This window comes from Apodemus sylvaticus, chromosome 2, assembly GCF_947179515.1.
Source record: "Apodemus sylvaticus chromosome 2, mApoSyl1.1, whole genome shotgun sequence".
NCBI lineage: Eukaryota > Metazoa > Chordata > Mammalia > Rodentia > Muridae > Apodemus > Apodemus sylvaticus.
The window spans coordinates 180,502,256-180,526,570 of NC_067473.1; the positions used below are offsets into that span (position 1 = coordinate 180,502,256).

General features: G+C 43.2%; 2 protein-coding genes across 4 annotated transcripts in view; one reads left to right on the top strand and one right to left on the bottom strand.

Moving 5' to 3' along the window:
• Pyroxd1 (pyridine nucleotide-disulphide oxidoreductase domain 1) overlaps positions 1-3,133 on the top strand; it is a 19,272-nt gene extending 16,139 nt beyond the window's left edge. The window contains exons 11-12 of the mRNA XM_052175214.1: positions 1,323-1,460; positions 2,213-3,133. Of these exons, the coding sequence (XP_052031174.1) occupies positions 1,323-1,460; positions 2,213-2,461 (387 nt within the window). The 3' untranslated portion in view covers positions 2,462-3,133. The remainder of the gene's footprint in view (positions 1-1,322; positions 1,461-2,212) is intronic.
• On the bottom strand, positions 3,108-24,264 carry Recql (RecQ like helicase). 3 transcript variants are annotated; one of them, XM_052175212.1, is made up of 15 exons: positions 24,202-24,264; positions 21,930-21,977; positions 16,935-17,132; positions 15,583-15,762; positions 13,689-13,795; positions 11,750-11,948; positions 9,305-9,471; positions 8,480-8,561; positions 7,453-7,601; positions 7,247-7,364; positions 6,639-6,777; positions 5,473-5,564; positions 4,379-4,598; positions 3,982-4,111; positions 3,108-3,294 (listed from the first exon to the last, which is right to left on the bottom strand). In XM_052175212.1, exons 2-15 carry the CDS (start codon positions 21,943-21,945, stop codon positions 3,145-3,147), a joined length of 1,947 nt encoding a protein of 648 aa, XP_052031172.1. In that variant the 5' UTR covers positions 21,946-21,977; positions 24,202-24,264; the 3' UTR covers positions 3,108-3,144. The 3 variants fall into 3 exon arrangements, with proteins under 3 accessions (XP_052031172.1, XP_052031171.1, XP_052031173.1); XM_052175211.1 differs by having other exon boundaries at positions 24,042-24,244; XM_052175213.1 differs by having other exon boundaries at positions 24,036-24,244.
• Positions 24,265-24,315: the final 51 nt, after the last annotated feature.

The window sequence follows — 24,315 nt, forward strand, 5'->3', positions numbered from 1 at the left end:
CTTAATTTGCTTTACATCACCCACAATGCAGACTAAAGGAGTTGCAGGATCAATGAACTCTGTCAGATATATCCAACAGGCTTGTATCCAGGATAGCTATGAATGTAGCCTGGCATAAAGTTTTAAACTTATTTAAATATTAGGAAGTGTTTGTAATCCTTTCAAAACTTAGTCACTCAGCTCTCTGGTATAAACTCTGGAGACGTCCAGCCACAGTGTCAGAAGTCAGACAGGCCTGCTAGGTAGTTCCAGTGCTGTGGCTTGGCAGGCTCTTCTGAGACCCATCTGGCTGTGCTGTGCTCTGTCTGTAACAGTGAATACTCTCCTGGACATGCCCAGAGCTCCTGTCGCAGCTGATCTGGACAGGAGATCAGCATTAGGTACACCCTCCACACAGACAGACAGACAGACAGACAGAGGGAACTGATAGCTTACAGACAGTCTGTCCTCCCAATCACCATGGGGGCAGTCGTGTTTACTTCAGGTGAAGCCCCCGAAGCTGAGAAAAGTTAAATATGTAAACGCTTTATTAGTATTTTACTCTGTCACTCCCACTCCTACTATTTCTGTCTTACACATCAGAAGAGTAAAAAAACCTCTGTAAAATGTAATGAAAACATAAGAAAGGAGAGATAAGCCCTGTCATAGAGGTGAGGTGACTTGTGAGAATCGGTGCCTACAGTCCACCTGTGTCTGTCTGACCATAGTCAGCTCAGAGACTGTCACTGCTACTAAGAAGCAAAGGCCTGGGGACAAGACAGACTTTGGAGCAGGGACTGACGACATTTGTCCCACCTCATAACACCTACAATGCTTCATCATATTAGTGGGAATTTTATTCAAATGTACAGCTGGGTATTATCCTTTTATGTTTGATGCACTAACTTAGAATTAGCAAATTAGAGACCACTAAAGATAACACTAGCTGGAACAAACTCATTGGAAGTACACTTGAGGAACTTTATAAGGTTGAAACTTTAGTACAGAGGAAGTAGTTAAAGTGGTTATAAAAGCTCTTGCCACAGAAGTAGGAAGACCAGAGATTTGAGTTCCCTGAACACATGTAAAAGCTGGATTCAGCACAAGCTACCCTAACCCAGTACTCATACTGTAAGGTGGGAGTCCCTAGTTAAGCCAGAGTACTCAATGGAAAAATAATAGCCCCACCTCAAACACTGGAAGCCAAGGACTCAAGACATCTACTGACATTCATTTGTGCATCGTGGCATGCATGTACCCATATTCCTGCTCACAAATATGCCCTGTGCAGTGCGCACACATTTTTAGATGATAACCAGAAGTACCATTTCCTACTATTTCAGATGAGATTGTGGACACAGGCACGGCAGATGGGGTGCTATGCAGCCAAGTGCATGGCTGCAGCTACTATGGGACATCCTATTGACATGGATTTCAGCTTTGAACTGTTTGCTCATGTCACAAAGTTTTTTAACTATAAGGTAAGATGGTCAAGGGAATGGATATCCTTTTGGCTTGAAAGTATGGCAACTATGGCTCTTTTTTCAAATAATTATACTTTAAGTGATGTCAAAAATGACATTTCAGGAACTGGAAAGATGGCTCAATGATTATTGATAACCTTGAGAGGACCTGAGTCCTTGTTCAGTTCGTTGTTCCCACTTTAGAGAGCTCATAGCCACCTAGAACTCCAGGGGATCTAACACCTTCTTCTGACCTCCATGGGCACCTACACACCACGGCACAAGCACACAGGTATACAGAGAGAGAGAGAGAGACGTCATAAAGGAGCCAAGAGCTCTGACAGACTTACCTTTTTCAGTTCTCTTCATTCTGACATAGGTCTCTTCTTTCCAGACGTGCCAATAAGTCTCAATTGTTTATTAAATCTTTAAGCCATGATTCTAGGAAAATGTGGGTTCACTTTGTGTATGCTCATTCATGAGACAGCCTTATCACTTATAAAGACTTCATTCACATAGTTTCTACTTTTAATGTTAGAATATTAATGATATAGTCACAGACTTTTTTAATATGACTGTAGGCTGTGTGGCAGTATTGTCTACAGAGTGTGTATCATGTCTTTCCAATGCTTCCCTTGGAGCCCTCCCACTGTAACTGTGAGGAATAGTTTTTTCTGTCTAAATTAACATGACCCAGATAACTTGGATATTATGTTATTTGGGGTAGTTGGAGGGAGCTGCTCATAAAAATTATTTTCATTGTGATGCAGGTTGTGTTGCTGGGAAGATACAACGCCCAAGGCCTGGGCTCAGATCATGAGTTAATGCTGAGATGCACCAGAGGACAAGAGTATGTCAAAGTCGTCATGCAGAACGGACGCATGATGGGAGCTGTCTTAATTGGTGAAACTGACTTAGAGGAAACATTTGAAAATTTAATTTTAAACCAAATGGACCTTTCATCATACGGGGAGGATCTCCTAGATCCAAATATTGATATAGAGGATTATTTTGACTGAAATTGGAATCTCTTCAGGAATACAAAGTACAAAATAAGGATAAAAGAAAGTACATGGGAAAACAGCCACACAGTGAATGGGCAGTAGAGAAGGCAGAAGCTAGATTCGGGGTTGGAAAGAAATAAACAAAATTCTTAGGATGAATTCATTTAATGACTAATTTGCAGAAGAACATTCCTAATACAGAGTTGACAATAAACCTGACTCATACAGGTGCACCAGTCAGGCTGGGGTCAGGAGGCTGGCTGTCTTGATTTACTTAGAATGTGCAGAACCTTCTTGCTGATACACTCGGTATTGATGACTTATTGTTTTTATCTGAATTATAACAGCAGCTTTTCTCACCAGAAGTCGTCTACATTGCTCAGCTTAAAATGTCACCCACTCGGAAAGGTGAGCCCATGTCAGCATAGTACTGCTTTAAAGGAGAGTCACATCAGAAGATAACAGCTAGTTACAGCAAGGCAAACGGCTGACAAAAGTTATGTGGACTTAATGTGAAATATATTACATTTAGACAACTTTACATAAAAGTTGTATTTTTCATTATTGTATAAGGTAAGCTCTGAAAATACAGCTTTATATGTATAAAACAAAGTTTTTTCAAAAATTATAGCTGATTATAAAAATGACCCAGACATAAACATACATAAACAGTGAGATTTTACATGATTAAGTCACACTCAAACATCATCAAGTTTTCTTTTCTTAGCGCCTGCGTTCTTAGAGCCAGGTGGCTGAAGCCTGCTTTTAGACTTCTGGAAGTTACCTGAGCTTTTTTCTTCCCCCGTCGAATCCACTTCCTCCAACTGAGAAGCTTCAGAGGCTGCAGCCTGCAACAGAATGACAGCAGCACCCTGGTAACCTCATGGTAACCTTTTCTCATGAGCTCAGACGTCCCAGAATAGCCTGGTTCCTATCTACATATTTCTACTCAAATATGGGCAACTGTCTTTAGTAAGAGAAGATGTTGTAAAGGGTGAGTCCATGCCAGCATAGCAGGCACGCTGGAGAGGACATGCAGTTCCCAGAGGCTGCCACAGCACTCAGTTAACGGGCCTGCTACCTCTGGAACGCAGACTTTATTTTGACATTTTTACTTGTTTGTTGTGTGCATATATGCATACCATAGATGTCAGAGGACAGTTCACAGAAATAGGTCCTCTCCACTAGAAGGGAGGAATCAGTCTAGGGGATGGTTCTCCGGTTGTCAGGGTCACAGGAAGGACTTCAATTACTAAGTCTTAGTAATGGGCTCCAGCAGAGACTTCCCAGTATTATGAGGGAAGTATCTTGTGGGGTTAAGACTTTAATCTGCAGTGCTCACATTCCAAGTGGTTATAGTCCCCCCGCCCCCCCCCCACTCTATACCAGGCCAGTCTAAAGCCCTGTACTCTTATCTGTCCAATATCAAAGCACAGGAAGAAAACTGACATCATTTGTGTCTAACCAAACCTAGTAAAGAACTACAGAAAAGCCCACAGGCCTCAGGCACACACTGAAAATGAATAGCCAGTTACCCTGACGCTGTTCTGTGTGGACCTCTTCACTTGCATAGTGACAGCATGGGCATCGTTGCTGAGAAGACTAGCTCTGGGTCCCACCTTCAGGTACGAGATGGTGGCATAAGCTGTGAAACTGTAGTCTTCTCTGTAGAAAAATAGAGCCACAGAAAACTTGAAGGAGTCACAGAAAACATTTTTAAAACACTGACAGAAAAAAACACACTCGACAAGCACAAATACAATCCTTAAAGGATATAGGTTTGTTTTAACTTTTCTGACTTTCTGATCAAGGTCTAAGACTTAGGTAAACTGTTTCTATAATACTTCACATCAAATGACTGTAAAGCAGTTCACTCTGCTCCAATTACAATGGAAGGAACTGGAAAACACAGAAGACAAATGGGCTGTGTACTTGAGATACTGCTGCAGCAGAGCATGTGCGATGATTTTCTCCAGGTCTTCTCGGGGAAGGAGCGGGGCAACGACGCCAGCCACTCTGAACTTGGCTGCTCCCTTTCCCATCCAAGCATCAATCAGCTTCAGTGGGGTGAGCTTTTCATTAAGTCCTTCAGCCTGCTTCAGAATCTTGATCAGGTCTCGGCAGTGCTGGGTCACATTCTTCTTCTCAAACACTGCAAGGGCAGACATGATGGGCAACTGGGATCCACAGGTGAGGGCAGGAAGCCAGCTCTGGTTAAACCGGCTCAGTTACCACTATGGGCCCCTTACACATACTTTATTTAATGTGCTCAGAGTTAAGACCTGGGTGTTCAAAGCTTTCTCACCAGATCAAATTCTGTTCCTAAATCACATGTAGGGATTGTGGTAATGTAAAGAAAATGACCTGACTATCAAAGAAGGAAGTGTGCTCCAGTAACAGGTGTCTGTCAGACGTCACTAGGAGGTGAGCACTGCAGGGCAAAGTGCTCCTCACTCTCTTATCTGATTCCGCTCATCACACATACCAGGAAAGCCAGACTGGACTCCTAGAGAACTTTCTAAGTACAAATCCCCAAATCTAAGACTTAGCATTCTGACTTAACGTTGGATTCATGTCAGTTTGGTCTCTATAAGATAGACTTCTGAACTGGTAAATCAGTGTTTATAGCTATCAAGTTAAAAGTCCGGAGACCATCCACTGCAGCATCAGAACCCTGGTCAGTCCAGCTTCTCAAGAACACAGCACCAGGACATGGGTTCCTGTACTGTGATAATCGACTGACCAAGAACAAAGACTGAAGTACTAGAGATTGTCTTTCCTTATCTAACAATATTTCTATTTGGAAGAATTCTAACTTCTTTTAAAATGTGCTGCCCCCAGTATAGCAATATAAAATGTGTCATACACATTTGACCTACCTTTGTTTTCAATGATTTGTATCAGTTTTGAATCTGGAAAATTCTTATCAGTTTTTCTTTTCAATGTGTTTGGAGGGTCTAACCTTCCCACATGAAGCCCTCACTGCATTTAGCCTGTCAAGAGTCTAAAACAATAAACAAGCTTACAAACGTCTTTACAGCAGTTGTCACACATTTTGTTACAGGCGTCTGCATTCCACACTTCATCAAAATGCTGTGCTATTAGCACACGGCGACACCTGCAGACACATGAGAGAGAAGTTACTCGCTCATCTAGCCCAGTTTTCAGACTGCTTCAGAGTCCATACATACCCTGCTGGCTTCCTACTGCTGAGCAACAGTCCCACAGGTGCAGTGACTGGGATCTCACAAGTGTAGTATCTTACATCTTGGTGTCAAAGTAACGATAGCAAGCTGGATGTTTCTGGAAGCCCTAGTCTCTGCCCTTAATACTTTCTAGAGGCTGCCCACTCTCCTTGGTTCCTGGCCCCATCCACCTTCAGAGCTATCAACTGTGAGCTCAGTCTTCTCTCAACAAACAGACCTCTCTACTCCCTCTGCCACTTAAGGGCCCATGACTACGTGGACCCACTCAAGGAGTCTCATGTGGCTCCTATTCTACCAGCAATGTGTTGACAGCCACTGCTTCAGACATTGTCTCACTTTGAGGAGAATGTTTGATGGTGAAGTAGTTTCTTATATTTTAGGCTAAATCTGAAAACAGTCTTCATAGAAGTCTCCTGAACTTTTAAAGACATTTTCACCTTCTCTTTCCTTTGACTACTGAGGCATCAGTTGGAAAGCAAATACCATTTTATCACTGACAGGCACAGCTTGCTTCAACACTTCTGAGCTCGTCTATGTGTGACAGAATAAGACACAGGATGTCAAGACCTCAGGGCCTCCAGGGAGCTGAGTGCTGTGGGCAGAGACTGCCATGTATTTCCTAATGAGAAACTTGGCTCCACCCTGGATTATTCAGTGACTCATAACCAGGATGAATGGACTTGTCTGAACTTCAGTTCTAAATGCCTATCTTCCTGAATGCCTTCCCACAATCACTACAGACAGCTAAACACCGAGCCGAGGGGAAAAGGCGTCATTCATAACCTTCAACAGACTGGCCTTGAGGATCCCCTCAAAAACAAACAGTGTCTTTGCTTAGCTAAAGGCAGTCAGGGGTCCAGGGCTGTCCCACTGCAGGCATCTCCAGTATTACCAGTGTTCTCCAGTATTACCAGCAGTGTATTCAGCAGGTACTCAACTGCCACACGACATATGGCACGTTACACGGAGGCAGGGGACTGACTCACTTGCTGATGTTCTGGCAGTATGACACCATCTCATACAGCTTCTGCTGTCCCACATTCTCCATGACCACCATCGAGCTGATCCTGAAGATGTCTCCAAAGCCATAATACAGAATACAGTCTGCTCTCGAGTCATCGCGACCTGTGCTTTGAGGAATCTTGGGATTGCATCATTGCTTTTAAAAATTCAGAACATGCAAAAATACATCAATTGGCTGACAGAGTTTCTCAATACAGATAGAAGTTTTTATATGTGAAGTTAATCTTCAAGAGCTACCCTGGGGATTTTAAATGGCTATAAAAAGGCTCATCAAAAATCAGTTTGTTGATATAGAAAAAAGAATGTCCATGAGTAGTTCCCTTATTTTGGTTGTACTTGTGAATCTACTAAATAAGAATTCCAACGGCAGACATGAACATCTTATCTTACAACACATGAGATACAATTTTTAACATCCCAACAGAATGTATAAAAATAAGTATAAATCTGACTTTTAGGAAGACTTGTTCTAAAAGTTGGTACCTAAAAACAAGTATTAAAAACTCAGGCTTCTTAAACACATCCTCTATAGAGCCTCCTGAGATTACCTCTGGATTGGAAGCCTACATACCGGCACGCCCACTCTCTTGATAGTAATTCTCCATGGATTTGCTCATTGAATGATGGATGACAAACCTCACGTCTGGCTTATCAATTCCCATGCCAAATGCAACTGTTGCCACTACCACCTAAAATGTATTAAGATTTGGTCAGTTAAGTTATTTAAAACTTTTTAATAACTTAAACTTACGCTTTCAAAAACTACATATACTTAACCTGAAGCTCATTGGCTGACCATTGTGTATGAACCTTCGTCTTATCTTCTGGTTCCATATTGGCATGGTAAGTGCCTGCATGAATTCCCAACTTCTGCAAACTAATGGTAATTTGTTCAGAGTCTTTCTGAGAAAAACAGTATATGATTCCTGTAGTAAAATATGGCCAAGTATTAGATACATATGCAGGTCACTTTCATGCTCAAGACACTGAACAATTACAGGGCAGAAAGGAAAAAGGAGTTGTAAAAGTCCCAAGCCCCTGAGCACATACTTACTGTTGGGTATAATCCAAGGCTTCATACAGAGCTTGCCAGAAACAGAAATGAGCCTGAGCCACCTGCAACTTTACCCCACTACACAGCACTTCTTAGACTGATGTAAATCCCATAAGATGGTGTAAAGACTGAGTCTGAATAAAGTGCCTTGGTATGCTGCACCTTTCCATCTCCAGGAGTGGCCACAGCCCAAGTGTGCCGGCACACCCTCAAGGAGGAACAACAGCTGGAGCCTCTCTCAGATTTACTTGGCTCGGAAATTCCTTTGACGGGTACTAGTACTCTCTACTAACAATCTGGAGGGCAGTGCTGAAGGGACACCAGACTCAGTACCACTGGTGTGACCCTTAGTCCTAGATTCAGAAACAGATGTTCCAACTTTGCCCTCCTTCACCTGCTAAGGAAGGACAGTGCCCTTCCTGTAAGGTACTGTGCCCTTCCTGTAAGGTACTGTGCCCTTCCTTCCTGTAAGATACTGTGTCTTGTATCTTCAGAATGTTGAGGCTCACTCAGTGAGATATACAGCAGATACTAACTTGTCAACAGTACTTAGCATTGTCATCTACTCCACGGGAGGCAAAGCAGGCAACTTTCACTCCAACTGTGACAGGGATGTCACACAGAGCTTCCCAGACCAAGTGAATCGATTTGACCTCATTTTCTGGTGTCAGTCATATATCACTAGAGGGATCATGTCATTTCATAAATTCTATGAAAATCTTCCCCAAGTTGATTTGCTTTACAAATTACCTGATTGTCCTTTGTACCGTCCATTAATTAGCTTTACAATATCCTCAGTAAAGTCTTCAGCACTTGAGGGCTTTTGCCGAACCTACAAAAAGCCATCTCATTAAAAAGTAGACTCACCAGGGCCATCCAAGTTGTACCTGCTAACAACCTCTGCAGTGTGCTGAGTTCCCTCTTGGGTAGTGTCTCTTCCTGTCACACTCTTTCTGGCCTCCCAGGACTCACCCATCTGACCTATCCCTGCCTCTATCTAGCCCCTCTCCTTGATTTTCAGACCCTAATCCGCCAGAGATGAGGAGGCACAGAAACAGCAGGTAACTTGTGAAGAGGGAGGCTTCTCTATTGTCTGATGCTTTAGTAAAAACATGAAGCACAGTATGGAGACAATGAAAATGCAAAGATTAAATCTGTCCTTAAAACAGCTTGAAAGAATCTGGAAAGCCACTGGGATATTTTACCTTCAAGTATATGTATGTATCAGATAAAATCCGTAAGGGAAATGCTGGCAAACTCATTCAAGTATATTTATATTTCTATGATTTAGTGACACAGATATCAGTGGAGCTCTTGGTTTCAGCCGTCCTTGCTCTCCACCCTATGCAAGAAAGAATCTAGCAAACATGCCCTACTTGTTCATATTGTATATAAAAGACAGTATCATTTAACACAGGATTATTTTCTATTTAGCCTAATGTGGATCATGCTATACAAGACACAGATAAACTAAAACACTGACTTATTAATGTCCTAATAATTACTTCATGACATTAAAACTGTTTATATTAAGTCACTATGTCATAAACACAATGAAGTATAACCTCTGTGTACCTCATAATAAAGATTTGGTCGGTTGAAAGATGCTGTAAAAGTCAAACACTTTTCCACACACAGGATTTTCTGTGCATCCTTCAAAACATGGTTGGTTGCTGTTGCAGTCAGCCCAATCAGTGAGGTGTTGGGAAATTGGCGCTTTAAGATGCCGAGTGCCTTATAATCTGAAAAAGATGACACTGTCCCTTAGAGAAAGAGTAGGTCAGATCCTTAACATCCCAGATGGGGGACAGCCACCTCATTTTACTTGCAGACTTGGATATAACTAAATTTGAAGGCCTGACACTTCCTGAATTCAGGCTTTGCTGCACTTTTCTTCAGATATAATGTTCGTGAGAGGTCACATTTATTCCCTGTTGAAAGCAGGTGCTAGGCAACTCGTTCCTCATGACTGAAACATTCCTGGAAGGCCACTCAGGCTGAGGAAACTCACATGACTGAAAAGGCATTTCTATGAGCTTATATAAGTAAGCAATTAGTGGGAGAAGGGAGGCTCTCCAGTAGTGTAATCCGTGAGTCAGCCACACACCTGTAAGTAATGAAAATCCCATCGCCTTACCAACCTGGACTTGTGTACAACTGTTTCTTATGTCCTTACTTTCTTTATTTGGGGTAAATAGCTGTGATGGCCCCAGAAAATGTCACGCAGTAAGGGACACTAGGCATGCTATCAAGCTATGGACTGTGGTATACTTGTTAGACAATGAGATAATCAGAGCACTTGACTCTATTGCAAACAGCTAGAAGAAGCCATCAGTCATCCGTGTGATCAGCAGCAATCCTACCACCTGGTACCCTTCAGGAGCATCAGTTCAGAGCAGAAGCTAAGCAGTGGTAAGGCCAAGCCTTTGGGAAGAACCTACTTCAGAGACACCATTCAGACTCGTATCTGCCACACACAGGTACGAGTCATGACAAGAGTGGTCCTTCACTCCCCTTCAGTACTTAAAATGCTTGCAAGAAACTGAAAAAGAAATGTGGTGGGAAATGCTGGGTGCCGAGAGAGCCCTGTGACCACCGAGGAGTACATGACTGCCTGAGGAGTTGTGTATATATATTAGTCTTTGGGTCATAAGATCACTGTCACTAAAGAAAGGTAAAGAAAAGAAAGATAAAGACAGATAAAATAGAACTCTAGAAAACACTGGTATTTAAGAAAAAAAAAATGAGAGACAAAAAATTAGAAAAGTAAGAAATTCAATAGTGTTTGTTACATGACAGTAAACAAGGAAGAAAGTGTCACAGTAAGAGGTGACTGTAGTGAACCACTCTGAGAAACTAAAACTCAAGTACTGATAGGTGCAACCTGCTAGAAGGACTGTGGCCAGCTAAAGGGATAACCGGCTGACTGATGGAAAGCTGATCTGCAGTGTAAGCAGTGCAGCCATGCAGACAGCGGTGAAATGACCCCCCCCCCCCCCCACCTGATGCGGGCTTGCACAAGAGTGACAGTCCAGGGCAAATGCAGCAGAGACCATGACTACAACCCAGAGACTGCACGGGGGAACCATGGAACCCACGACAGATGAGCAGCCTGACCCAGGAAGTCCTTGAGAGTGAAACATCGCAGAAGGAAAAGTAGGTACGGCCAGGGACTAGGAATTCTTAATCTAAAACTGTAGCCAAGTGTGCTTACACACGCCTTTAATTCCCACACTCAGGAGGCAGAGGCAAGTAGGTCTCTGTGAGCACAAGGCCAGCTTGGTCTACATACATATCGAGTACCAGGACCACACAGAGACCCTGTCTCAAAAACAGCAACAATAATAGTAATAATGTGGTGTGTGTATATTTGTGTACATGCATGTATGTAGGATGTATGTGTGGGCATATGTCAGATGTCAGTGACCCCCTTAGGTGTTGATTCCTCACTTACTCTAAAGCAAGATCTCTTCTGCTGTGGCTACTGTGCTGTACACAGCAGGCAGGCTGGTCTGCAAGCCCCTGGGGACCGTCCCTCCCATCTTCACACAAAAGTGCTGAGTTACATGGATCCTGGAGACTCAAACACAGCCCACACATTTGCATGGCAATCATTCACCCTAGCCTAGATTGTTTTGTTTTGTTTTGTTTTGTTTTGTTTTAATAAAACAATTCTGAGTAACCCTCTCCAGGATGTTGTCAGGATTAGGTTGGCAGCTAAAGTATTACTAAAATGTCTCATCAAACTTCAGCTTCTCTGAGCTGGGTGGTATACTGAAAACCCAGAAAGATGAGAATACCTTTAAAGTCCTACAAACTCCTCAATCACTAGGAAAAAGAAGGAATGTGGGAGGGCTAGCAGGCATGTATCTCACAGGCTGACACGAGGCTAAGGTGCTGCAATAGTGAACGAAGGGCAGAGGAAGTGAGCAACCACTCCATGAGCGGACAGTTTGAACAAGGCAGGCCCTCCCTCCACGATGACACCGAGAACGCAGGCCTCAGGGCAAGCATCCGTACCAGGCCTGAAGTCGTGGCCCCACTGACTGCAGCAATGCACTTCGTCCACTGCGACTCCAGTCAGTCTCCCAGCTTCATAGGCTTTCTCCAGTCTTGACATGAACATTTTGCTTTTTGCAATTTTCTCTGGAGTCACATAAATCAGCTTTAACTGGGAGTTTTTATTCACCATTTCAGCATGCACCCATTTTACATGTTCCTATTAAAGACAAAATAAAAACTATCAGAGTAGAGTCAAGTTGGTGGACCAATGATTCTAAGCAAAAAACTGGTGTTCTTTACTGCAAAGCAACAGAAGGGCAGCAGCCCAAGGCTCTTCCATTGGCAGATGCCGGCTCACTAAAACTGAGGCCCTACCTCGGGGAAGCTCTGTGGCAGCTGTGCAAGCAGTGTCTTAGTGACTCACATCCAGAGTGCTGAAGATAAAAATCAGTCACTTGGCAAAAAAGGAGGAAGAAACGTGAATGTGTCAATAATAAAAAATGTGTATAATTTTAAATTATTAATAATAAAACCCAAAATGTGAACCAAATACAGTAGCTGTGGCCATAATGGTAGGTTTTACAAATTTACTCATTAAATTTATAATTATACACCTGCGAACAAAACTAGCTGTTTTAATAGCTAATTTAATGAAGTTATCAAATTCCCATTTAAATATGTAGGCTCTTGGGTACACTTACCATTAAACGTTGTAAGTATTAATATTTTAAACTGAATGAGAAGAGTTGCACTGTGCTTTCTTTTTTCTCTTCATTAGAGGTATGCACAGGGGCTAGCAAGATGGCTGGGCAGGCAAAGGAACCTACTGCCAGACTTGACAACCTGAGTTCGGTCCTCAGGGAGGATCCACATGGCAGAAGGAGAGAGTGACTCCTGCAGGTTGTCCTCTGACCGCCACCTGTGCAGGCACTGTGGCATGTCCATGCTACTCCACTGACACACGAGTAAGTGTAACACGGCAAAGCAACAGTAAGAGTTATACACTAAAAAAAAATCTACAATTAAAACATGAGGCCTGGGATTTGCTCGTAGGAATAAGTCAAGAGGCTAAGGGTACAGCTGGAGAATAGCATCCATTTGCATTTGTAAAGAATTCCAAATCAGAATTTACAAGCACAGCCGGAAGTGGTCTGCCCTGCAGAAACGGTAAGATAGTCTACCCCACACACATGTGCTCTTAGTAACTCATCTTCTGTATTACAACAGGCTGCACAATTAAAGGTTCTTCCTTGCTATGTATGTGTGTGTGTGTGCATGTTTACATGGAGTCGACATCAGAGGCCACAGAGTGACCACTCCTCCTTCATATGCCCACCTTATCTTTTTGAGACACGCTCTCGCACTGAGGCACGCATCAGTTAAAGCAGGCTAGCTGAGCACGGGCAAGCGCCAGGGAGCTTCTTGTCCCTCATTAAACTCAGGCTGCCTCGTGCTGCAAGCACTGCACTACGGAACCATCTCCCTGGTCTCCTTGCTTTTATACTACATAACAGAACATGTTAGCAAATGCTTCCTGTGAAGGGCAGACAGGAGCAGGGCTGTCGTGTGGCGTGCAGTCTTCGTGAGCACTAAGTCAGTTGCTGCAGGACTGAAGCAGTACCTAACAGAGTAAGCTCCCTGTTTCCAACAAGTTTACTATGGACAAGGAACCCATAAACTCTGACTTATGTGTCATAAAATACTGGAGCTTTTCATGGTTTGTGTTTTTGTATCTTTGTAAGTAAGAACAGGCACTGTTAATTCATGGGGCACACAAAAATAGACAGTGTCCAATACTAGGCTGTGAGCAGAGGCCTGCGGCTCCTGACATAGTATTTAGGGTTTACACCTTATAGGCAACTCAGATGCAGGTGAGACTGCCACATCAGTCAAGATTTTACATCTGAAAACCCAAACTTTTTTTTCTTTACATTTGAAAAACTAAACACTACCATACCTTAGAGCTAGCAGCATTCAACATAGTAGCTGAGATTCCCAACTGTTTTAAAACCATCAGCTGATCTTCCATAAGAGAGATGAGTGGGCAAATCACAAGTGTAAACCCTAAAAGAGAAACACAAAACCACAGCGTTCTTTCATCTCTCCACTGCCACCACAGTGCGCTGAAGTAGTCACTCTCTGCCCCCGGCAGGCCCTCCTGCCTATTATTCAGACAGCTATCAATGCAGATTTACCAATTCAAGTAATAAAGATGGGCAAAATAAATGACCAAGTAAAATGACTGTAAGGCAAGTAAATAAAATATAAGAAGAATCCCTGTGCTGGCTTGGCAGTCAAGAGCAGACTCTCCTACAGTACCCGGATTCAATTCCGAGCACACGGTGGTTCACAACCATCTGTAACTCTAGTTTCAGAAGATCCAGTGCCTCTTCTGAGCTCAGGCATGTAGACACAGATGTACACTCACACACATTAAAAACTCAATAAGTACTTTTTAAAAGAAAACAAATTTCTACCTTTCTTCAATCCTATAGAAACACATTTTACTATTTTTAATTTGTTACCCTCTTTAACAACCAGTATAGAAAATCTCAATGAAATACCATACACCAGGCTTAGTACTAAATGGTCAGTCGTACCAGGGAAAGAGTCAAAGCTGTCCAAAAGAACACAGCCTGTGCTGCTCAGGGTGGCAGGCACATGTGGCCTTCATTTTTCGCATCAGATAGCAGCCTGAGCGCAAACCAGTGAGCAGTACGGTGACTGAAGAACTCTTAGTGTGCGAGGTGCTGTGTGCTGCTGAAATGACACATGGTTACACTTCCACTCTGTTCCAAGAGTCAGATTTAAATACACTGACGCACGCTGCGACCTTACGAGGGCTCTTGCTCTGTTACTCTCTCTCCCACACCTTCGCCTTCCTCCTCATTAGGAACAGGCACTCAACAGCCTTAAACACTGTCATGCCCCCATCTGTCAGAAACCAAGATGCCTACAGCGGTCTGAACCCTTGAACCCTGAAATCCTCGCTGGAACCTAATAAGCACTGGGATGGTGTGCCAAGCACAGCCCTTGGATTAAGAGAGTAAGTCTGGAAGGCTGAGGCCTGGGATCAGTGTCCCAGTAGACAAGGATCCAGGGGCTGGCCCTATGACAAGAGGATGTACATCTGAGGAACCAGTCCATTCTAGACATCAGATCTGCTGCCATCTTGGTCTTGGCCTCCAAGGGCTCCAGAACTGTGAGTGATGAACTTCAGTTACCTATAAACTGTCCAGTCTAAGACACTGAGCAGACAAATACTGCTCCCCTTTCCTCATAGGTATTTTTTTCGAGAGCACCCCACCCTCAGAAGCTCGACTTCTAGTCACTCACTAAGACCTTTGCTGTCTGGGCTCCACGCCAGCTCCAGCTAAATTCATAGCCAAGGTCAAAGACTATTCCCAGCCTCTAACCTAACTTTCAGGTCCTGGTCTTATGTGACCTTCTGCCAGCAGCCATCTGAGTTACTGCCCCTCCCATCTCTCCTAGTCCTGCACTAATCACAGCACTCTCCTGACTATCCTCCTGAGCTGCTCTATCCCGCAGCTTTCTGCAAGTTCCTCCTTCTCTTGGCTTCAGGTATCAGTCAGAGCCTTCCTCTCTGCCATGCCACTTGGGAGGACACACTTCACTCTGGTGGGTTCTGAGGCATTTGCATAGGGCGGGCTAGCTCACCTGGCCCAGAGCTGTCTCACCCCATGCTTCCTCCCACTGCAGCCCACCTGAATCCTAAGCTCTTTCTCCCATGTGGCCATGGTAGTAATACCTGTTACTGATAAGTGAGCAGATAAAAACCATCTGGTGAGGCCTGAGTGCGAGTCCCATCAACCACATCTCCCTGTACTTACCGTCTCCGCACAGCGCTGGCAGCTGGTAACACAAGCTCTTCCCTCCTCCTGTGGGCATGACAAGAAAGATGTCCTTTCTGGCCATGGTGACATTGACGGTTTCCAGCTGCAGAGGTCTGAACTTTTCCAGTTTAAAAACATTTTGCAGCACATCTTTTACCTTTCCGGACCAGGGAAAATCTAGAAAAAGAAAAATAAGCTAAACCGATTAGAAGGATCAAGACTGTAAATGAGATGTGAATAGTTGCTTTCCACATAAAGCTACCAGAATATATACAAATCACAGAAGTACATAAAACTTTTAATATTTATGAACCATCAAACGTTTATAATAATTTTGTAATTTGTATAACTAAGTAGCCAAACAAAGGATAGTGACTGATTTACCATTATTACATCAGAAGCTAATGTAAACACTTGCCAACAACTGAAACTCAGCAGGCGTGAAGGAGGGCACGAGGAGGACAGTCCGTGGTGACTAAAGAGCTCACAGAGCTGCAACACCAAGCACGCATGAACAGAATTCAACTGTGGACTCCTGGGGTAAATGTTCTGCATTTAGAGACCGGGACTGAAAATAATCTCCACACATATACAAAATTGTCATTTCCTGAAATATTTCACTAAATTTAATAATAAGTATGTTTTGTCCAACAGTTTCTATTTGTTTGTATGTATATATGGGTATCTGCTTGCAAGTATGTCTGTGTTCCCTGGGAGGGCTTGATGCTTCAGAGACTAAGCAGAACAAGGTGTTTTATACCCTAGAACCCGAGTTACAGATGGTTGAGCAACCGTGAAAGCACTGAGACCAAATCCAGCAATCTGAGCTCTTAAACACTGAGCCATCTTTCTAGCTCTTCATTCAAGACTTTAAATTAAGAATGGTTTGTTGGGTTGGGTGTGGTGGCACATGCATTTAATCCAGGCATCCAGGAAGCAGTTGGATCTCTGTGCATTGGAGGCCAAACTGGTCTACATGAGTTTCAGAACAGCCAGGGTTAAAGATTGAGTCTCAGAAAGAAAAAACAAACAAACAAACAAACAAAAAACCAAGGGGCAGGGTCTGTTTGGGTAGTGTTTGGATAACTTTTTGTTTTAGTTAGTGCTTAAAAGTTTAGCTGATATACTATTCTTTTTTTTTTTTTTTTTTGATACTGATGTTTACTACTAAGACCATATGCAGAAAAAAATAAAACCCCAAATTTCGAGTTTACATATAAAATATTACAGCACATGATTATCTGTCTGCAAGTTCCCTGTGCCAGACAGCTTTAGCTCCTGGTACACACTGATCCACGGAGTGATTTCCTTCTAGAGTAAGGCAATCGGAAGGCAGGAGAGTGGCAAACCTTCTTTATTCCATGCAGCTGGTGATGCGTCGCAGTCGCCGCTCGCCTCGGCAGTAGGGCCCTCTAAGCACTGCTTGATTTTCTTTGTCAGGACTGACTTTCTCTGAAGGAGCTCTTGCTGCCTCTCGGTAAGTTCTTGAATCTGGATGTCAATTGCATGGAGCTCACTGGATACGGATTCCAGTTCCTCTGTTAACGCTGGGGAGAGGAGAGAGGAGAGACAAGAGAGCAATGTGAGGTTCCCTATGGTTTCCGGAAATTCCTCTGTCTAAATTACAAGCCGGAGAGTAAACCCCTTTCTGCAGAGGGCTAAGAACATGTTCTGGAGTCACAGAGGCCTGGGTGTAGTCCCAGTTGAATGATCTCAGCAAAGCATCAGCCAACACGTCAATGTCCCCTTCTACCAAATGTCTGTAATATGCACTTACTGAGACCAAAGTACTGTTGGGAAAGGCCAGCGGATGACCACGTAGGGAGTTTGTGATGGGCCCTGGGCAGACGCTAAACATGTAATAAATGACAGCTGCCATTCTTGTGATGTCACACAGAACTGGTCTAACAGTCTCCTAAATCTCTGCATGCAAGCCACCTGGCGACTGAACCTCACCAACACCTCCAACACCACAAACAACCTGCCAATCACCACAAGCAAGTTGATGGAATGTGTGAAGTGACAAACAGTGCTGTGATAACCTGCTCTACAGCACCATGGCTACGAACTTATGAAGCCTCGGGATGAAGTTCCACTATTCAAGTACTAACTCAAGTATCAAATCACAGTGAGGCTCTTTGTGATACCAAATCAAAGGAAGTGGGGGAAACTTTAAAGCTACTGGTATCACATGTGCTTTAGTAATCAGTGTAGTTGAATGCCTCTTCCTTGGATAAAATCTTGTGGTCTGAAGGGAAGAAATGAGGCAGCTGCTAGGTTCTCACTGGGATGCCAGGCATGGGGTCAGGTGCTCCTGAATGCTCAAGTCAGGGATCTGCTGGTGCCCCTTGTTCCCATGGGTCAGAAGCCAGCTCCTGCAGTACCTGCTGCAACTTCTCTCTGTTCCTGGAAATTTGGGGTAAGTTTGTTTGCAAATTTATGTAACTGAGGTCTTGGCTCTTCAACAGGACACAGCATCCTTGACAAGACAGCAGTGATGCAAGTCCCAGTGAGCATCAGATGAATCCTCCTGAGAACCAGCTTATCCTACAGGATGCAGCCCACCCACGCAGGCCTGAGCACATCCTTACCTTCCCACGCTCTGTAACCTATCTCCCTTCCTTGCAGTTGTCACAGCAACCACTACCTACCTAACTCCCACAATCACACATACAACTTTACTGTTGTTTTATCTCTGCAGTGCAGCACCTAGGACTTCAGGGAGACCACACAAGCATTTCACCCCTAACCTACAGATCAAGTCCTCTTTCTATTCTGAGAAAGGGTCTCACTGACATACTCAGGCTGGCCTTGAACTTATAATACTCCTCACTCAGCTTCTCTAATCTGGAAATCACAGATGTGTGTCATCACACCTAGCTGCGCACATTTTCTACAGATACTTATTACCTTCCTTCTGAAATCATCTGTGGCTAGCCCCAAGTCTTCCAAGAAACTCTGTTACTGTGTTATCTGTGCTTCCTACCATTAGCACATCAATTCATAAAGCTCATTGCCCAGACCACATGTAGGCAGCTTACGAAAAAGTGAGCTAAAGCAAGTGATAAATGAAGGCAAGAGCAAAGGTACAAGCCGATCTTGCCCCTCATCATCCTCATGACCCCACGACCTCTCAGGGAGTCACTGGAACCCCCTGTGATGCAAATATCTCACTCAGTCAGACACTCTGCACATGGGCTTGCCTTCCCTGAAATGCCTGTGAAATCCACTATACTTTCATCTACAAAATGCCTTAGGAACCATATCCATATTTTACACAAACTATTTCAAAGCACAACACATGAAATTCTAGGGAATTCAGTGATCAAATCGTGTCCCCCAGTGTTTGGAAGTAGCTACCCTGAGAGAATAACAAAAAGTCATTTCAAAAGATCAGTGAGAGAGAGAGAGAGAGAGAGAGAGAGAGAGAGAGAGAGAGAGAGAGAGGCAGACAGACAGAGTGCCACAGCAGAAGTATGATTGCACCACTGCCTTCATTTGTAAGTAAGTCAGAGGCCAAGGGGTGGGATCTGTGCTGTGCTGCCTATCCAGGCTGAAACTATATTGCCCAGCACCCCCTTCTCTCAACAGTGCTAGAGAACTGAATCTTAGAGCTGGAACAGAAACCTTTCTTTCCACATCTACATATCTAGATCAGTGTCAGACCAGAGCTAATCACCTTCCTGACATGGAACTCCTGTAAGGTAACCTCAGGAAAGCAGCCTGGCCTCCAGAGCCTGTTCTCCTTTAGTTCTCTGAACCTACACCCAAGCCGTGTGCAAGAACAGCAGCTCTGTGACAGTGTCCTCCTTCTTCCGAACTGCGTGACAGTTCGAGCTGACAAGTGAGTCATGTAGTAAGAACTAGCAGTCCATTTTCACAGAGTTTTGCCTTTGCTCTCAAGGTTCTACACCTCTTGTCACTCTGCATGCCTTTCAGTCACCTCAGACCTAATGCCATGCACACATATCACATAGAAAAAGGGCTTAACTACCTCCCATGGTCAAGTAAGGGTTAACCACTACAGTAAAATAAATCCTTTCAACATCTTTGGCACTTCCGCTTCTGTTATCAAATTCTGCCTGATTTTGCCCATGCAATAAAGTCAGCACTTGTGACCCCTCCACAAAGCCCTGATGGACAAGAATGTATGAAAATCTGGGTGCTGAGACATTACTCAGAATGATGCTATTTCTAAAGCTAGCCTCTACGATACAGGTCACAAGAGGGGAGAGTAAACACTCAGTGAATGACTTCAACAACCCACAAAGGAGACCACGGCCAAGAGCGTGGGGCATACTGCAGCTACTCCATCTCAAGAGCATGTTGAGGAGAGTGCGTCACACACCAGTGTTCCTGTTTTGTGGTTCAGGTGAAGGTACTCTAACAATGTCCCAAGCTGACATTAACAAATGTTTTCCTCCTATCAAATACAAAGCAACAAACCAAAGGCAATTTCAGAGGGTGCTTCAAGTATAGATCAACAAATGGTAGCACACTAGACCAAACAGACTAACTTTAAAATGGATCCACTCCATTATTTGATTAGCTTTAAATCATAGTCCATTGGGAGAGCTTAAGTCACAGTAGGTAAAATGAGATGTGGACTCCAACCACGCCCACACTGCACCTCTGCTCTGCAGCACCTGTTAGTCTCATCTTATTCAAGAAGTAAAGACTACTCATGTAAGGATCTAAACAAATTAGTATTACTGATTACCAACCTGCAGGATGTGAGAGCTGACAAAGCCAAAAAATGTAGGTCATATATCCACACTTACATCTAGGCAAGCTGTAACACTGTATGTCTGTTGTGTGGTGTATGGTGTGTGGTGGTGAAAAACCCCTCTGAGTGTTTTTCTAAATAGAACTCAATCTTTTTTCCCCAACTGGTAGGGGAGCATGCAGCTTGCCATAACCATTACACTCCCAAAAAGACTGGAGCACCATCCTAGTTTAAAAGTTCCCTGTCCTTGCCAGCCACCCATCAATCAAACCAAGAGCAAAAGCTTAGATTACTGCATAGTCTGAACACGTGAAACCTGCAATGGAAGGAAATACATCAGCACACTGAGAGCTGATTTGGAGGTCAGCACCAAAGTAACTGCTTCTGTGAACTTGCGGCACTACTCAGAGAGCCACATAAAGATGTAGATCCCAATGCAGCACTTTTTATGTAGTCAGAGGTGGGGACCAAAAGTTCAAATAAGTGATGTCAGTTTAAAACAATGTCACACATTTCAGGCGTTGTGTGAGGAGGAAAGAGAAGAGGGACAAGAATGTAAAATGAATAAATAAATTAATGGAAGAAATAAAACCTATTAAATCATAAAAATTTTAGTACCACATCTGGATTCTATATTTACTTTTTCAAATCACATTCCAAAACTGTACAAATCATTAAAAATGTGGTTGAAAACTAAGAAAGCTGGTGCCAATTAGTGTTCATATTAACTGGAGCAATGAGGTTATGAGTGATTTATACTTTCTTCCTTGTTAAGGTCTCAGTCTCCGAGACATCAATCCAAACATTCTCAGAGCCCTCACACACTGCTGATGGGAATATAAACAATGCAACCACTGTGCAAAACAGCACCAGCTCCTCAAAGCATTAAATGCAAGATTACCATTTCATCAGTAGATCCAACCCTAGGTACACATTCAAAAAAACTAGAGATGGCTAGTGAGTGGTAATGTTTGCTCTACTTTGCCTGATGGCCTGAGTTCTAGCCCTATAATCTGGTGGAAAGAGATCTTACTCTACCCTCTACATAATGCTGTGGCACATGTACACTTATATTCTCACACACATACACACACACACATGCTCATGCTCTACTAAACTCAAGTTGTCAAATTTGGTTAAAAAAATAAAATATCAACTATTCAACAATAATTAGACAAACAAACCATAGCACGGCATATTACATACAATAGAACATCATTGGCATTAAAGGGGAAAAATACTTTATCCTTTGACATGCATTACCTTGTAGACTTTATGCCGCATGAGGTTAGACAACACCCTGTGTATAATGCCCCTAAACAGGTCAAGTTCAGAACGAGGAAGGAAGTAGGAAGAGTTTTATGGACCGGCACCCATCTGGGTGATGCCGAAGTTCTAGAGATGGACAGCAATGACAGCTACACAGTGAGGATGCTCTGATCACTCGTGACCTGTCTGTTTACTAGTACTCACAAGGGATATTCTGTTGTGCATATTAATAAAGCAGTTTTTTAAAAAAAAATCATTTCTAGAATCAAGATTTTTCTAACTTTTTTAATCAAAAAACAAATCAAAGTAGAAAAACAGTAACATGCAAGGAATAATTGCATCCACTAACCTGAGATGGATGCCATTCTAAAACTGAACCGGAGATCCAAATGTCCTCCTAAAGTGAAAGAACAAACACAGTAACATGTCTACCAGCAATACTGTTGGGCTGGCAGAGGTCCTGTTAGCATGCACAGGCATTAGTGACTAAGCCAAGCAGGTATCTTCAGGGGCAGAGGCCTGTGCAATACACTTCCCAAGTCTCCACAACTATCAGCAAAAACTGTTATGGTGCAAACTGAGTATGCAGAGGAATGGAACCTTCCCAATGCTCCTGCCCCATATGAATATGAGGTCATCCTAACCATTCCTCTCCCTTCCTTTGTTCCTGGAGAGCATTATTTTCAAAACGATTCCCTTCTCCTGGCCTCCTGAGGGCAATACACCTTTCTCCACTCTCTAATGTTTTAGCTCTGCTGGCTTTGCCTTTTGGCTTTAGCATGTTCGGCTCTACAGGATCATGAGTTTAATCTCTAGCACCACAAAACAAAAACTAAACAAAACCAATACTATTAATAATGCTCAATGACAATCTGTCACTATTATATACAAAAAAGTTACAAAGCAATATAATTTTTAAAAAATCTTATAGACATTGGTGCTAAATAGAATGTCAACAACACTCACCAAATAGCCTACAGTTGCAAAGTGATAAAGCCAAAAGGCCGAATATTACATAGTTCTGCCCCCAGGTCTATGTGTACCTTAGCAACACACTGTTCCTCTATGGCTTTCTATCTGACTTAAAAACTGGGGGAGGAGGGCTGCCTCCCAGGTAGTGAAACTAAAGGCATGTACAGCCACGCCTGGCAGGACTCATCTTACAAATAAGGATACATTTTTTAAAAATTAAATAAATGGATAGCTGGATAAATAAACTACTTGGCAGTTTACTGCAAACTTGCTTTAGAGAGTTACAATTAAATGCCTCCTTAAAAGAAACTAGTATTCTAAGTAGGTAATTCTCAGAACCTCCTCTCTTCTGCAGGGAGCTTACTCCTTTCTCTATAAAATCTGCTCACTTGCAGAGGGGGTTGAGGGGCACACTAGTGCTCTATTGGCTTAAAAGAATCTGGGACAGTTAAACCTGGAAGAAAACATAACATATTAAAATTTAATGATTAAAACTTAGGCCTGAATATCTACTTCCCCAAACTGTTATGAACAATTTTTTTTTTTTTTGCTCAATGACAACCTGTAGCCATTACATAAAAACAAAATTAGAAAGCATGTTAAATTTTTGCTTACTTTTGTATTTTTAGTAATTATTTGGGTAGGTGTGTAACCTGCCCAAAATTCTCTTGCAAGATTTTAGGTTTTCTACCTGTTTAAGTTTTGATAGTTAAGTTTTGATAGTTTGCTAATTTTAAAGTCATTTCATGCTCAGAACACTGGCTGTTATTAGGGGTGGTGTTTTAGTTTTCTGTGTTAGGAGCCAGGATCTCATTGTGTTCATGAACTGTTGTGAACAACGTTTTTGCTCAATGACAAACTGTCACTATTACATAAAAACAAACATTTGAAAGTGTGCTATATATTGCTTAATTTTACATTTGCTAAATCTAAGAGTGCTCTCCAAAGACAGATTCTGCACCCGTCTATTCTCACTTAAACTGATTTCCTTTATCAATTGTATCCTTCCTGTACAAGGCTATTGAGACAGATAAGCCTTGATTAAAGAGTAAGGACAAAACTAATGGACATTTAAGGGTGGGCTAAAGTTGGGACTCCTCCTTCCTCTTGTATGAGAGCTTCTCCTTGTCACTTCCTAGAGTGATAATATTCTGTCCATGGACTGTAAGAGCCTCTATCATGGCAGAGATTGATTCGCTTCACGTTTTTAAACAGCCTACCCCCCCCCCCCCAAAAAAAAGCCTTTTCCAGAACCTAAAAACGGGCGCTTTCTCTTCGTTTAGGAGAGATACGGTCTAAGTTCATTCCCTCCCTCTATTTCATATGGTTTTTTTGGACTTTGCTGCCAAAAACTTGCCCCTTGCCCAAATTAGGTAACTTCACAGCAAAAGATATCTCAGCACGAAATACATCCAAGAATTAATTAAGTTACGAAGAGGTCTGTCAGTAAGTCCGCTGTCATCAGTACGGAAGGAAAACGCACGCTAACCCTGAGCGCATCCCTCCACCCAGCAGGCTCCACAGGACGAGGCAGAAGCGCATGCTGCGGCGACCAGGGCTCCTGAAAGCGACGGTAGAGACGACGCCCGGCTCCTATCCGCCCGGCCGACAGCGGCGGCCCACGCGCAGGAACCGGCACCTCCACGAACCTGTCAGCCGCTCCGCGCGTAAAAACCTTCCCGCCGCCCAGCTTGCAGCACCCACCCTTCCGGATCAGCCCCCTCCACCAATCACAAGCAATTGTCTTCTCTAATTGGCTGCGT

Bases quoted from the DNA above. Each gene is read 5' to 3' on its own strand.
- Recql (XM_052175212.1), bottom strand. The intron at 7,602-8,479 runs GTAATTTGTAAA...ATTTTACTACAG, and splicing joins ACGGTACAAAGGACAATCAG to GAATCATATACTGTTTTTCT. The intron at 7,365-7,452 runs GTTAAGTATATG...AATACATTTTAG, and splicing joins GGTCAGCCAATGAGCTTCAG to GTGGTAGTGGCAACAGTTGC.